This window comes from Juglans regia, chromosome 14 (genome assembly GCF_001411555.2).
Source record: "Juglans regia cultivar Chandler chromosome 14, Walnut 2.0, whole genome shotgun sequence".
NCBI classification, from domain to species: domain Eukaryota; kingdom Viridiplantae; phylum Streptophyta; class Magnoliopsida; order Fagales; family Juglandaceae; genus Juglans; species Juglans regia.
Window position 1 is genome coordinate 19,009,624 of NC_049914.1, and position 16,081 is coordinate 19,025,704.

The 16,081-nt window shown below is 34.4% G+C and overlaps 1 protein-coding gene across 1 annotated transcript; it reads right to left on the reverse strand.

Annotated features, from left to right (window-relative positions):
* Positions 1–503: 503 nt before the first annotated feature.
* On the reverse strand, positions 504–3,083 carry LOC108995586 (aluminum-activated malate transporter 2-like). Its single transcript, XM_018971176.2, has 6 exons — positions 2,726–3,083; positions 2,482–2,622; positions 2,095–2,367; positions 1,670–1,782; positions 1,432–1,575; positions 504–1,181 (listed from the first exon to the last, which is right to left on the reverse strand). The coding sequence occupies exons 1-6, from the start codon at positions 3,006–3,008 to the stop codon at positions 672–674; spliced, it is 1,464 nt and encodes a 487-aa protein (XP_018826721.1). The 5' UTR covers positions 3,009–3,083; the 3' UTR covers positions 504–671.
* Between the last annotated feature and the right edge of the window lie 12,998 nt (positions 3,084–16,081).

A 16,081-nucleotide genomic window follows, 5' to 3' on the forward strand; every position in this document is an offset into this window, starting at 1 on the left:
CAACAACATGAATGGTGATGATCACTAACCATGGTTATCTTGGTGGCCGTGACAACAATATTGTTGGTAGTTACAAGTGTAATAGGAAGAGATATTAATATAGTATACACCTTTATTTTCTTACAAAATATTATATATACTAACAAATTATTATTATTTTTCCATCTGAGGGAAATGATCATGGAAAAAATCTCTCATCCAAACAATGAAATTCTACAAGAAAATTACTTATTTATGATCAATTATTTCTAATTAAAATAATTATTTCCTATTAAAATGAGTCTGTTTTTGTCATAAATAATCGTTATCGTCGTAAATAATCTGTCACAAATGCTTATTTTTCTTGTAAAAGTTGGGCCCATTTTTCGTCTCTATACTCATTGCTAGGTTAAAGAAAAAAGATAGAGAAGTGGGAGAAAATGGAAAAAGAATTAATTTCTTTTGGATCATTTATGCTAAATATATAACAGATACGTACAGCGCATGTATGCAAAATATCAATTTGTTTAAAGGTAGCAAGAGTATGTGACAATGGCAAAGAAACTAACCGAGTAGGATATATCTTTATCCTATTTTTGAAGTGTATTAAAGGTCGAAGTTTAATCAAGACACTCGAACTTTACAATACTTAGCGGAGGATGAAGTTCCTCGTTAGATACTGAGAAATCTATTTACATTATTGCCGTTTGTTTGTTATTCAGTAGTATTGGTGGCGGAGTAGTGCCATTTTCTGGGAAAGCTGCACTAGTTGACCCATTAACTGTTATAACAACATGAGGGCTATCAATCTTGGGAACTGGTTTAAGTTGTTCAATATCATGATGTGGTATTTCTTCCTTTTCTGGGGATACAGTACGATCTACAGTCTTAAAATGTGCCATGGATGCGAGCTCATGAACAGAATCAACGATTTTCTCAGTGCACTTGACAACATCGAAGAGTAGAGAAGCCACCGTGGCAGCTGGTATCACTGCTAAGAGCTCAGCATTTTCCCATAAGCCTGATCTGAGTATTGACTCGAGATTCTTGGCAGCTGTTTTCGAGTTTGAAACATGGCGGTCGGCTGAAGATGGTTTACTGATTGTCCGAATTGCAGAAGCTACTTCTTTCAGTGCCTTGCCACATTCCGAGCTCATTTTCGTGCATGCATCCTGGATTTTACTACGAATTTCAAGTGTAACCTGCAAACATAAAAACACAATTGTGAGAAAAGCATCTACAAGCCGAATCATTTGTCTTTGAAGTAATTTAACGACATAAGTTTTGGTTTTTTTTTTTTATTATTGTTTTGCCCGCATGCACATGGCTGCATGCATAGGAATTCCCTGTTTGGTTTGGTTAATTTATATTTATAAACGTACGATGTTAATAAATAAAATGCAATGGATTTAGACATCAAATGTGGAATATGGGTTCTAAAGCATGCAGTACTTGAACGTCGGAGTTGATGTAGCCGCTGAGCGCATCTATTCTGTAGGCGCATTCGCGAGTTAGGGTTCCAATTCTGAGGTATTGTATCCATGGATGGCGGAACCGGAAGTGGCCATGACGAGGCTCCCATCTCGCAAAATTAGCCTGCCAATAGAGTGTATGAATATTATAGGCTTTAACTAAATGTTCATAGAGAGAGAGAGAGAGAGAGAGAGAGGGAGAGTAACTTTTAACCCACCAAGGATTCTTCAGTATTTTTTGAACTGAGAACATTCTTGTATTCACCCTGACACGACTTGCCGTCAGTAGACTCTCCATCCGCTGTTGTATTGAAGTATTCATCTCCAAATCCTATATATTTGGTGGATTCAGTAAGTGTGAATGCTCCTAAAGTGGAGAAAGGGACAATAAGTGATGTTTTGAAGTATTTATCTCCAAATCCTATAAATTTGTTGGATTTTGCAAGTATGAATGCACATAAAAGGGAGAAAGGTACAACAATATTTAATTAATTAGCGTGTTACTTTTTGTGCAACTTTTCCCATTTTCTTTTGTCTGTCTGTAGTTTCCTTCGCTTTCTTTCTTTCTTTTTTGGAGTTGTTTGAGCATAAATTTTATGGGCATAACACAGTGTTTTCCTACTTTTTTTGTAGATGTATGTACCTTCTAAGAAGTTACCAAGCCTCTCCACGTTGACAGCAATCAGATTGTGAAGATCTTCACCGGCCCATACAGGGCAAACAAAAATGGTTATGATCACACAGGCAAGCCCACCAATGATAATGGTGGATAGCCTTTTGTTCGCCAATTCTATTATCTCATCATCGCGGAAACCGGATACAGATATCAGTGAGAATGTCAATATAAAAATCAGCAGCCCATAATCATATCTGGCCTTGATTTTGGGGAAGAACCTTGTGAATGTAGACGTAACAGCTGCAACACATGATTAATCGGTATTAGTACATGAAATTTATTTATTTAATAAAATATACAAGATTGATTGAGAATTGAGAGATATAGAACATTTTGGCCAATATACATGCTCACCTTGCAGAAAGACAAAGAACCCAAGTAAAATGGGCTCGCCTATGTGCCCAGATAGGCTAGCTAGGTGGTGAGCTCCAACACCCAAAGCACCAGCTGCTAAGGTTGCCAATCCCCTGTTCAAACACTTTCCAAGCGTGGCTCCTAAAAAGGATGTTAAAGCATCTTTAGTCATTTAAGATACACTAAAGAATTCTTATTCGCTTTTTCCCAAGAGAAAATTTTCAACATGTTTTAACAAACTTACCTACAGAGTATTCAAAGACGACAACCACAGTCATTACAGCCCACATTGCAGAGAAACCAAAATTGTCATACAGCGGTTGATAATAGTAGAACAATGAAACCAAGGTGAGTGCGAGTCCTACTTTTGCCGAATGAATAACTCTTCTAGGATCGTCTTGGGCAATCTTTTTCGTGTTTGCTGAAACTTCACACGCCTTGGCTTTCAACCTCTCAGGAAAAGCCTTGAGCCACCGCCACTTGCGGGTGATAAGTCTTTCTTCATGACCTTGGTTTGTAGGACTCATGATCGAGACGGCAAAACGATGGCAGATGATGTTGCATGAACAGAGAGAAGCGAGATAAGGGCTCCGGATCGATGCTTTTGGAGAGCCTCTACGGGCCTCTTAATTTATAGGGAAAATACATATGCTATGACACTTATAATAATATTATTTCTACCGTGTGACACGTTTTCTTGTCTTTTACTTTGTACGGAGCAAGAGAAGTTGACAATACAGAAAGTGACATGAGTGCATTGTAGTTCTGGAATAACGTTGTTACCCATTAACCAAAGCCGACAATTCGTTAAGGTAAAGGTAAAGTCCTGTCATAAAAATCCCCTGTAATAGAAGATAGTTTTCTGTACAGTCAAAAGGTTTTCCTGTTTTTTATTTTTTTAACAAAAAGCAATCAAATATTCTCTCGCTGGTCCACACAACACTACTCGAACTCCTGGGATGCGTTTTGATGTTAAATCGAATTGCTCTGCGTTTTGATATTAAATTAAATTGAAATGAGTGAAATTTTTTGTAAATAATAATAAATTAAAATGATAAATAAATTTTGTAAAATTTATTTAAAATAAATTTAGATGTATTTAAATATTAAAATGAGTTTAGATATATTTATAAAAATTTAAAAAAAAATTATGAATTTCATGTATAAAAAAATTTTAAATTGAGATGAATTTAATAATTTAAAATTTAAATATTTAAATATTAAATTTAACTTCAAATTAAATTGAATTAAATTAAGCTCAATAGAATTCAACAACCAAACGGGCCATCTACCCGTCTGGGATTCTGGAGTGGGACTCAGCCTCTGATCTCTTTCTCGTCCCACGGGTTCCAGTGCTCCCCAGCTATGCATATCAATTGTATTTTTGTGTTTATTTTACGTCAGTTAATTTTATGTCTTTGAGAAATCATATATACACAATTAATTTATAATTTTTTTTCATAATATTCGACTAGAATACTATTATTATTATTATTTAATTCAAACTCATCCAAATCGACCACAATTCAAATAAATTTAAAAAATAATATTTTTTATCGAAGAAATGTGTAAAATAAGAATAAAACAGTTGTATATATATATATATCAAATTTTTTTTAACTTTTACATTGTTTTGCCCTACGTACATACCTCGATCTATCACTAGGCAAGCACATCATATTAACGTATACAATTTAAGAGTTTATATAATTTAAGATTTCTCTATTAATATTAATTGCATAGATCATATATTACCATATATATAGGCTAAATATTAGGGATCAGTTACATGCTCCCCGTGTATAGCATTTGACCTACTTTCCTTTGTATAGATGCTTTTGATTATTGATAATGAGGTGATTGAATATGCAGAGTAAGTTTTTCCAAAGCTCTCTCAGTATTTTCATGAGTTCATAGTATTTTGACATGGTATAAAGAGCAAGGTTCAAAATTCTTGCCTGTTTTAGAATTTTTTTTACTCTCGGGGTGGTTCCTGTGTTTCTGTCGGCGCCTTCTATGGATGTTTCTTGGTTCTGAGTTTGTGGCTTGCGGCACTTTCTGTTGGTGCTCTTGTGGGTTTCGGCAATTTCTATTGGTGTTCTTGTGGGTTTCAACACTTTTTGTTGCTGCGTTTGTGGGCATCGGCGCCATCTATTGCTGATTTTTGGTTTTCTGGTTGTGTTCTACACTTCAGCGCTCTCAGTTGCACTCTTTGGTTTGGTTGTCACTTTTGGTGTGATTTTTTTTGTTGGTTCCTACTTTGTTTCCTTTAGTCGGCTCTTTTCTGGTTGGATTCTCTAGTCTAGGGCGTTCTCGGCACTTACAATTTCTTACTTCTTGCAATAATTTTTTGGTGAGCTATTTTTTTTTTCTCTGGGTCGCATCATGTCATACGATAAAGTAGACTCGTTTCATATTCGGTTTACTAGCAAAAATTATTCTGCTCGGGAGTTTCAATTTAAATTATTTGTCAAAGGAAAAGAATTGTGTGGTCCTATTAATGGGAATGATCCTGCACCTCGAGATGTCGAAGCTTTGTCTAAATGGAAAATTAAGGATGCTCAGGTTATGACCTAGATCCTTAGCTCGGTTGAGCTTCACCTTGTTCTTAATCTAAAGCCTTATAAAACTACCGCTAACATGTGGAATTATCTCAACACGGTTTACAATCGAGATAACTCCGCTAGGCGATTTCAATTGAAGTATGAAATGGCTCAATTCACACAAGTCTCAATTTGGTGTATGTTTTTAGGTGATGCCTTAATTTCTTAGAGATGTAAGAAACAAGATCGTGTTTCTAAATCCTCTACTGAGACAGAGTATCGTACTATGTCTATTGCTTATTCTGAGATTGTATGGCTACGCGGTCTTCTTGAGGAGCTTGAGTTTCCTCAGACTACTTCTACACTCTTCATGCTAATAACACTAGTGCTATTCAGATTACCACCAATCCCGTTTTCCATGAACGCACCAAGCACATTGAGGTTGATTGTCATTCTATCTGAGATACTTTGGAGATTCGGGTGATATCTCTTCCTTACATCTCTTCGGATCTCCAAGTGGCCAATGTCTTCACCAAAGCAATGACTCAACAACGGCATCAATTTTTGGTTGGCAAGTTGTTGCTGGTTGACTTACCAGCATCAGTTTGATGGGGGATGTTAACGTATACAATTTAGGAGTTTATACAATTTATGACTTCTCTATTAATATTAGTTGTATAGATATATTACCATGTATATAGGCTAAATATTAGGGATCAGTTAGATGCTCCCTATGTATAGCATTTGACCTACTTTCCTTTGTATAGATGCTTTTGATTATTGATAATGAGGTGGCTGAATATACAGAGCAAGTTTTTCCGAAGCTCTCTTAGTATTTTCATGAGTTCATAGTATTTTGACACATCATGATCATGAGTTATATGCAGTATTGTTCTACATGCTAGTCGATTTCAATTGCTACCCTTTTTTCAATAGACACCCTTGCATATCTAACCCTGGCCCCGCTTTTATGTCAAAAGGATGAGAGATTAATATCTCTTTCGATCACCATGCATATATAGTGATCTCTCGATCCTATGGTACCTTTGCTCTCAAGACTAGTCCTGGTTGTGGCAGAGATAGTAGGGTTGAGCACTGACATTGTTGGAGTCGGAGTGTCCTAACTCTGACTCCGACTCTGATTCTTGTGGCTTCCAATCCGACTCCAACTTCGACTTCTCAGAGCAAAGTTGGAGCGAAGTCGGATTTGGGCTTTTTTTCTTAGCCCATTTGAACTTTCAATTTGGCAATTTTGGACTCTCACTAATGGGAGTTGGGCTTCCAAATTTTAGCTTTCTTAAAAAAATACTTTTTCAAATTTCAATTTTATTTAAACATAACCAAAATTGAAAAAATAAATCATTCATACAAATTAAAAATAGATAACCAAAATTACAAAACTAAATTATTCACTAGAATCACTACAAGTTAAAAAAACATAACCAAGTGAGCGTCATTCCAAGCTATTGCCTGAAGAAAAAAGAACAAAATAAGATACCAAATAAATTTATAAAAATAAAGAAAATAAATTAAACAAACAACAAATTACACAAATTCACAAATGCACCTCAAAATTGAAATAAATCTAAAACACAACACAACACAAACAAAATAGCTTCATGATCATATTCACAACCATGGATTCACAACCAGATTATAGATTCACAAAGTAATGCATGAAGTTAACATGCACTAGAGAACAGAATGCTAACAATCAATGGATTAATAAAAGTTGTTGCATGCTACTGAGAGAAGTTAACCCATGTGTCTCAACATATAAAACTACACAGATTCACAACATATATATGAGAACAGCAGCTCTGTAAGATTAACATATGAAAGCCATCTATCCAAAACATTAACTAATTCACAGCATAAGAAAGGCAATTGAAAACTAATTCTCACAAAAACTCAACCTTGAGTAACAACCAAATAAGTCTATTAGCTTGTAGAGTACATTGAACAAAACTACAAGCACATTAATAAAATATAAGTCATTTAATTCAAAATTGCATGATCTAAGAAGGAAACAAATAGATCTATTTAGGTTGATAATTCTATATCCAGAGAAGAGGCTGATATGAAATCTGTTACTGTGATGAAGAGTTATCGTGCCTTTTAGCATTTTTTCAAGAGACTTCTTCACAACAAATTGATTTTAGGAATTACCCACCAAATTATAAGTAGGAAAATCGAGTTTCAATGAGTCTGAAATTATCCAGTTGAATGAAATATATATCTGATAAGAAGACTCAGCGCCAGGTGTCAACAGAATCATTTCCCAGCAGAGTTCTCCTGTCAGGAGATTCCTACTACTCCTGAAAGTCCTAACAGACTGAGCCCGTCAGCAAAATCCTACTACAGATCAAACTCCTATCAAATTTGTTCCATCAGCAGAATTCTACAGCAATTGGAATTGATTTCCATATTATTTATTTAAGGGATCCTATTGGTTAGGATCTGCAGAGATTCAGATCTAGATATTTTCTAGAGCACTTTCAAGTGCATATTTTAGTGAGAAGAATTTTCATATTATTTCTCTCAAAGAGTGTGATCGTGCTCCATGTTGGAGAATTGATTGGTCGAGTTTTAGCCACTGGAGTTCCAGGAGAAAAGTCAATGTTTGAAGATTGTCAGAGGTTCTGGCTACTACTGCAGTAGAAGAGACAAATGTGTCATTTGTCTAGTCAAGTAAGAGTGTCAATTGGCAAAGATTTTGTAATTGAGCTTTACTTGTAATTGATTTTCAAATAATAAAATTAATTTTTCTGGGTTTAGCTGACTTGTAGGGTTTTACCTTTAAAGATTTTTTAAAGGGTTTCCCTTCAATACCAATCATTGTGTCATGTAATTTATTTATTTACTTTATATGTTCATTTGATTAAATAATTGCAAGATTGAGATCTAAGAAATTTGTTGAGTGAATTGGTAGATATTTCCATTGCGTCAATACACAGGGGTACTTGGGTAATTTCAATTGGCATTAGAGAGTGGTTCACTCATTCGAGTGTGATCCGTTCCCCTATTGACCATGTCGCTATATGTCTCGTCACACTTTAATGGGAAAGCCATGCATATTGGAAAGTTTGTATGAGGGCTTTTCTCAAGTCCTTTTATGAACGTGTGTGGTGTACAGTTGAGCGAGGGTGGACTAAACCCATGACAACTATTGATGCTTGGACAAGAGATGAGATCACCAATTTCAATTGGAATAGCAAATGACTTAACGCTATTTTCATGGTTGTATCTCCTAATGAATTTAAAAGAATCTCAATGTGTGAGATTGCCAAAGAAGCTTGAGATGTCTTGGAGGTCACACATGAAGGCATAAGAATTGTAAGAAATTCAAAATTGCAAATGCTAACCTCTAAATTTGAGGAGATTAAAATGCTAGAAGATGAGAGCTTTAATGATTTCTATGCTAAACTTAACGATATTGTTAATTCCAAGTTTAATCTCGGTGGGAAGATGGAGGACTCAAGGGTCGTAAGAAAGATTTTAAGGTCATTGCCTAAAAGATTTTGCCCAGAGGTTACAGTCATAGAAGAAAGCAAGAATTTGGATGCAATCAAGGTTGAAGAACTAATAGGTTCTCTACTAACATATGAGTCCTCAAACAAGAAAAGGTAAGTCTATTACGTTCAAAACAGTAAAAGATGATCAAGATGATTTTTTTGATAAAGAAAGTTTGAATGATGAGGATATAGATCTCATTGTAAATAAATTCAGAAAATTCTTGTCTAACAAGAAAGCTAGTGGAAAGCAAAAACAAGGTAAGAAATTTTCTGCAAAGAAAAAATATTCTGAAAAATGGAATAAAGAAAAATCTGACCAAAAAGATTTTGGAGAGGTTTGGATTTAGAGATTAGTTGAGATGGGTTGAGATGGTTTGTGAATAGTAGAATAAAAGTTGAATTATTTATTATATTTAGTATGGAAATTTGAAAAAGTTATTCTGGGATTTGAAAAAGTTGAATTGTTTATTACATTTTGTGTGGAAATTTGATAAAGTTGTAATGATGAGATAATATGAGTTGAGGTGGGTTGAGGTGGGTTTTGAATCCAAGTTATGGTCATATAAGAATTGAATGTCCAAACTTTAAGAAAAACAAAGGACAAGCACTAAATGTCACACTTAGTGACAGTTCAGAATCTGAAACTACAGGTTCATCATCTGATAATGAAAATTCTTTTGTGGCCTTTTCTATTGTTGTTAATGATTTTTCTGATATTGTCCAAACAAAATATGAAAGTGAATGTGATGATAGTGACTCGGATATAGCTATTGTTGATGTTGACCATGAGTTGAGTGTACATGAAGCTTATAATTATTTATGTGAAAAAGTGGTCAAGTGGAAAAAAGACAACAAGAAGCTGTATAATAAACTCATAGTTGTGGAGAATAAAAAGAAAAAAAAATCTAAATCACACTCTACTGTTTGTAGAGTCCCCAACACACTCAACGTGCTGGGGTGAAAAAAAAAAATTCTTCACAGTGTGCTGCGGCTTCCGGCTGCTCCCAAGCATTTCTCTAAAAAGAATGACCTTTTCGAGGTACTGAAAAATTCTGAAGTTGAGATATCAAGATTGAAAGCTCGAAAGGATGCACTAGACAAAAAAATTGAAGAGTTCTCAAGAGTGCCAACAAAAAACTGCTACTCAGAAATTAGATGAGATGTTGAGTTGTCAAAAATCTAGTAGTGATCGCACGAGTTTGGAGTACATGACTTCCCAAGCTATGGAACTTAAAGTATCATCATCCGCTACCCCTTCAACAAAAGGTATCATTTTTATTAAAGGAAATCGAGATGCGGAAGCTTCAAAGAAAGCCGTGTCTAAAACTCGTGTTCCAAGAGTCTCACACGATAGATCAATGATAATGAAACCCAACCAAGATAAGTCCAAAGCAAAGTTTATTCTTACTTATCATCATTGTGGTATTCTATGCCATATAAGGTCATATTGATTTAACTTGAATAAAGTGAAGAAAAATAGAGATGAAAGAAAGTTAAAATAAAGGGAAAGACTCTAGAAAATCAAGTTGATGAGATGAGTCAACAAATCACCTTCATAACTCTAAAGCTTGGTGAACTAGCAGAATTTTGCCTTCACAATAAAGAAAAGATCATACAAAGTGGTGTTGATGAAAATAATAGGCCAAAATTTAAAGCAAAGTGGATGGTCAAAGAAGATGTCGTGTCACATTAATTGATAGAACCACTTGCATATTCTTGCATCCCTTTCATTCCATTTTATTAGTCTAGGACATGCATTTTATTTTTCTGTTTTTAATTTATATTTTTGTTTTCAGGTTTTAAATAAGAAAAATAATAGAAAAACTTTTCTGGTTTGTTTCTAATCTTTTGTGAAGTGCATGCTTGATATGTCAAAGTTTTGGGCACATGTGTTCTCACAAAATAAATTTTTGAACTTATGCATCTCTCTACTTTGTACAGTTCACTTTGTGCATTCTAACCCTTTGGGTCATCTTGACAAAATTCATTTACAAAGCACTGTGAGAAACTTATGTGTATGCACCTTATAATTAAGTTCCATATTTATTATTGAGATGCTCACCATAGAGAGAGTTCATGCCTTGAATTGACTAATACTAGTTGAACCTAGTACAATAATAAAGAGTTTTCCCTTGCCAAACACAAATAGTTGATCCATATAGAAAAAGTCAATGTTATATCATTATAGAAAAAGATAAACACCATATATGGATCTATCCCTTAAGTCCTATTAGAAATAATCAAGGCTCAAATCATTGTGGAAAAAGATGAGCAACAAAAATGGATATGAAAGGGGTTGTGCAAACTAGTGTTTGGAGGAGATATTCATGTATCTAGGCCCTAGCATAAATTTTGACTTTTGAGATAAGTGACAAACACTTGAGACCATCTATAAGAAGAAAATACTTATGAATAATATTATAAAAAATACATTGAAAAGAAAACGAAATAAAGAGTTATTTTTTAATATAAGTTTGCTCACTCACACACTCACATGAATGTTGACATTGATGATTTTATGAGGTGTGAACATCCATGGTGATTGTTGCAATTAAGAGGGTGTACTCTATTGAATTTTGTGAGTGACACTAAGTTTGAACTAAGATGCATCTAAGCATGTTACTTGCCTCATTGCTTATATATAAGAAAATAAAAGTTTTGTTAAATTTTGTTTATTATTTATTTATTTTGGTTTATATAAAAAATAAATTTGAAAATATAAAATATATTGAAGTATGGATCAGTGTTGGGAGCTCTTTTTGCATTTGTTGCATAAATCCCAGTAATGGGTCCCTATTTTGCTTTTTAAGTCCCAGGGGGACTCCATCAAGTAACCCATGCACTGCAATAGTCACTTAAGTGACTTAAGTATTTTAGCCCCGCACGAGTACATGCCCAGGACTTAACCCCAATATTATTTCTTTTTCACTTGCCGGAACTCACCTAGATACACGGGACTCTCCATTCTCAAGGCCTAGCCATATCCCACTTCATACTTATCGGTTTCGTACTTCTCATGTTCATCATGTCTTTTTTAGTGTCTTCATCTCGACTCACATAAGTGGTATTAATTATCTTATAAGTCTTATCAGATTAGTGACAAAAAGGGAGAGATTTAAATGTGTTGTTGAGGGGGAGTTGAATGAGCTGAGGGAAAGTTGAATGAGTAAGTGAAGTAAGTGTATTGCTGAAAAAAAAAAAAAAAAAAAAAAAAAAGAAAAGGAGAGATTGAGGTGGGGGAGCAAAATATTGAGGCGGAGAACTATATACTTGAGGGGGAGAAGCAAAATATTGAGAGAGAGAACTAAGCATTGAACATGGTTATTGATGATGACTATAACACTATTTTAGTAGGTTTAGATTATATCTAACCATTGATTTTGTTGAGACTAATTTCAAAGAGTGTTCTATGTCATTTCTTCTCATTACTATATTAAAATTTTCTTCACGAGATCTTGGTCTTCTGGTTGTGTTTGTCTCGGGTACACTTTACATTCATCAAGTTGGTTTTGTCACCAATCCGCCAAAGGGAGAGATTGTAGATACAATACATTCCTCAAGTTGACTTTGTCACCAATCCGCCAAAGGAAGAGGTTGTAGATGTAAAAGTTTGGTTAGAACTAGGTGACTAAGTTGATAAGTTTGTATAGGATTAAGTGACTAAAATGATAGAGTTTATCCTATCATTAAGTTGGTAATTTTGGATGAATGTAAATTATTTATTGACTTTATCTATAACAATATTACGTTTATCTAAGAGGTATAGAGGTTGCTTAAATAAGTCATAAGTGGGAAAATCAAGTCCCAAGGAATCTGCACTTATCCAGAGAAGAAGTTGGTTTGAAATCTATTACTGCAGTGAAGAGTTATTGCAGGTGTCAGCATTCCGTCAAGAGACGTCTTCGCAACAGATTGGTTTTAGGAATTACACACCAAATTATAAGTAGGAAAATCGAGTTTCAATGAGTCTGAAATTATCCAGTTTAATGAAATATATATCTGATAAGAAGACTCAGCGTCAGGTGTCAACAGAATCGTTTCCCAACAAAGTTATCTTGTCACCAGATTCCTACTACACCTGAAAGTCCTAATAGACTGAGCCCATCAGCAGAATCCAACTACAGATCAAACTCATATAAAATTTTTCCCGTCAGCAAAATCCTACTGCAATTGGAATTGATTTTTAGACTGTTTATTTAAGGAATCCTATTGGTTGGGATCTGCAGAGATTCAGATCCAGATATTTTGTAGAGCACTTTCAAGTGCATATTTTAGTGAGAAAATTCCTTAGAGAATTTTCATATTTTTTCTCTCAAAGAGTGTGATCATGCTCTATGTTGAAGAATTGATTGGTCGAGTTTTAGCCACTGGAGTTCCAGGAGAAAAGCCAATGTTTGAAGATCGTCAGAGGTTCTGGCTACTACTGCAGTAGAAGAGACAAATGTGTCATTTGTCTAGTCAAGTAAGAGTGTCAATTGGAAAAAATTTTGTAATTGAGTTTTACTTGTAAATGATTTTCAAATAATAAAATTGATTTTTCTGAATTTGGCTGCCCAGTAAGGTTTTACCTTTAAAAATTTTTTAAAGGGTTTCCCTTCGATACCAATTGTTGTGTCATGTAATTTATTTGTTTACTTTATATGTTCATTTGATTAAATAATTACAAGATTGAGATCTAATAAATTTGTTGACTGAATTGATAGATATTTTCACTGCATAAATACATAGTTGTACTTGGGTAATTTCAATTAGTTTTACATCATAGTAATAGTATGGTCTTTACATATACTAAATTAATTGACATATACTAAATTATTACAAGTCAATTTAGTTTATTTATATTATATTATAAGTATATTAGTTTATAATAATTTGTTCATACTAATATATTATTGAATTTAACTAACTATATAAGTTAAAGTTATATACAATATATATGATCAATATATAAAAATACATATTGTTTTAATAAAATATGTACAATATCGGAACCAGAGTCGGAAGATAAAGTCTGAGTTGGAGTCAGAGGCAGAGTCGGAGTCGGAGTTTGATCAGAGTCAGAGTCAGTACAATGCCATCTCTGACTTTGCCTCCAACTCCGACCTATTGGAGTCAGAGTCAGAATTGAATTTTCGAATTTTTGCACAGTCCTAGTTTTGAGTTAGTTCTCTCAATGAACATGAGAAAAACAAAACGTACACCTCTTTGCGCATGACGGTCCTTTTATTGACCACTCGGTCGGTTTTCATTTCCTCCTATTTTTAATCTTCTTCTTTTGTGAATATTTATAGCTGGAAGGGCTGATCTCATGCTCTCGTACCTTGAACAACTATATAATAAGTTTGTCTCTACTTTTTCAATCCTACTTGCGATGGGCTTTAGAACTTCTCTCATTGCTAGCTCTTCTCTCCACTATCATTAGATCATAGGTAGTACTGGAGAGGAAAGTAAAGGAGGGAGAAAAGTAAGCTATCTAGTATTTCTCTTTTTCGAACTCACCCAGATATTGCCTATTGTTATGATATTAGCTAGGGACCTTCATCCCACTCGGTGTGAACTTCATTTCATCACTGTATTCCATAGTTGAAAAAAGTAGCATTGAGTGATAGCAAAATTTCCTTTTATTTTATTTTGTTTTTTGTTTTTTGTTTCCTCTTCATGTAACGCTGTATAGCTAAGTAGCTTTTGGAACCTTTCGTCTTATATATGCTTTCCCAGCTTATAAATTATATTAATTGCAGGCCGTAGGGTCTTATGAAATTCCCACCACCAATGCTCTTATTTTTTTAATAAAAATAAATATATCTATATGCAAATATATTTATTAACATGCCAAACATCATTCATGCGTGAATTGGGTACATCGACTTACTTTAAAATTATTAATGTTTTGATATTTTTTTATGAGTGGGAATTTTATATGCAGATCAGTGTGTCCTTAACATATATATACCCATGGGTCACACGCCCTTCGCATTTCAGGTAACATAGTGTTTGTTCACATATGCTTAATAAACAACTGTACAACTAATTCACAGCGGAAACAAAATAAGGTTATTAATAAATCTAACACATCAATACCACAAGAAAAATATCATAAATTCCATAACTACAATATCCATAAGCTAGCCGCGTTGTCTCCAAGCATGAGTTTAATAAATTCATATAGTTATCCAACCAAATTAGGAAATTTAAATATATATCCTCAACATAAATTGGTAGGAAACTATAAGGGGCGCCGCAGGGCCCTATTCCTCAATCTCTCGACTATGTGAGATCATCGTGCTCAAACCCGCTAGTACCATAACCTCCATCTGTATCAAAATCTATGGTTTCAAGAAGTGGGATTATAGTGGGACTACAAGGGTGAGATTTTGAAAAATCTCAATAAGTGACAACTATGACGAAACTTAAAAAATGAATGTAAGTGGAAATAGAATCAATGCATGAACTTAACATAGGAAACTGAGCAAAGGCACATAATTATAGAGTTAAAGTTTTTTGTGCCGGTGGCAGAACTAGAAATCTTATTGAGGGGGGCCAAACTTTTCTAACACATGACACATTTTTGTAAAATAAAACTAAACAAATCTTGATCATAATTTCACAGAAAACCATAAAACATAATTATATATAAAACTAGATATCAATAATTTGCTATATACATGTAGAAATAAAATTATTAAAACATATGTTGACATATGTTTCAAATCTATGAGGCCCGTGTTTAATGAAATAAAATTAATCCATTATTCAAATTTCATACCATTGTTTCTCCTAGCACTCGCTGAGGAGGTCTTTCTTGGCATGGGCAAGGTAGTTTCCTGGTTTGGTCTAACAAACTCTGGAGGAGTTTCAAGATGGCTGAGGAAATTCTAAAGAGATGGAGCAACTTTAAACTAACTGAGGCTGAACAGAATGAAGTCTTGGTTGATGTTTTGGTGGAAGATGTGGTGGCTAGACGTGGGAAAGTACTCTGTCTCATAGGGCTTATGGTGGCAGAAAAGCTTATCAACAGAGAGGCTTTCAAAGCCACGATGATCAAAGTCTGGAAGCCAAAGGAAGATGTGCAATTCAAAAGCGTAGGAGACAACCTATTTCTTATTGAGTTCAGCAATGTCCATGATATGGAGAAGGTGAAAAGAGGCATACCTTGGACATTTGATCGTAACCTACTATGTTTAAAGGATTTTAATGGCCTGGCTGCATCAAAGGACACTGTTTTTTTATAGAGAAGTTATGTGGATCCAATGTCACAATATCCCTCTTGGTGGCATGACAAGAATGGTAGGTAAACAAAATAGGCAGTATGGTGGGGGAAGTAATGAAAGTTGATGTGGATGAAGATGGGATTGGTTGGGGCCCTTGAGAGTCAAAGTTGCGATGAGCATTTTCAAACCTCTAATGAGAGGTGCTATTCTTTCATTGAATGGTATTAAAGTTTGGATTGCATTCTAATATGCGAGGCTGCCATCATTCTACTTTCACTGTGGCACCATTAAACATGGTGCATCAGAGTGCTCAGAAAATTCAACAGGGAAA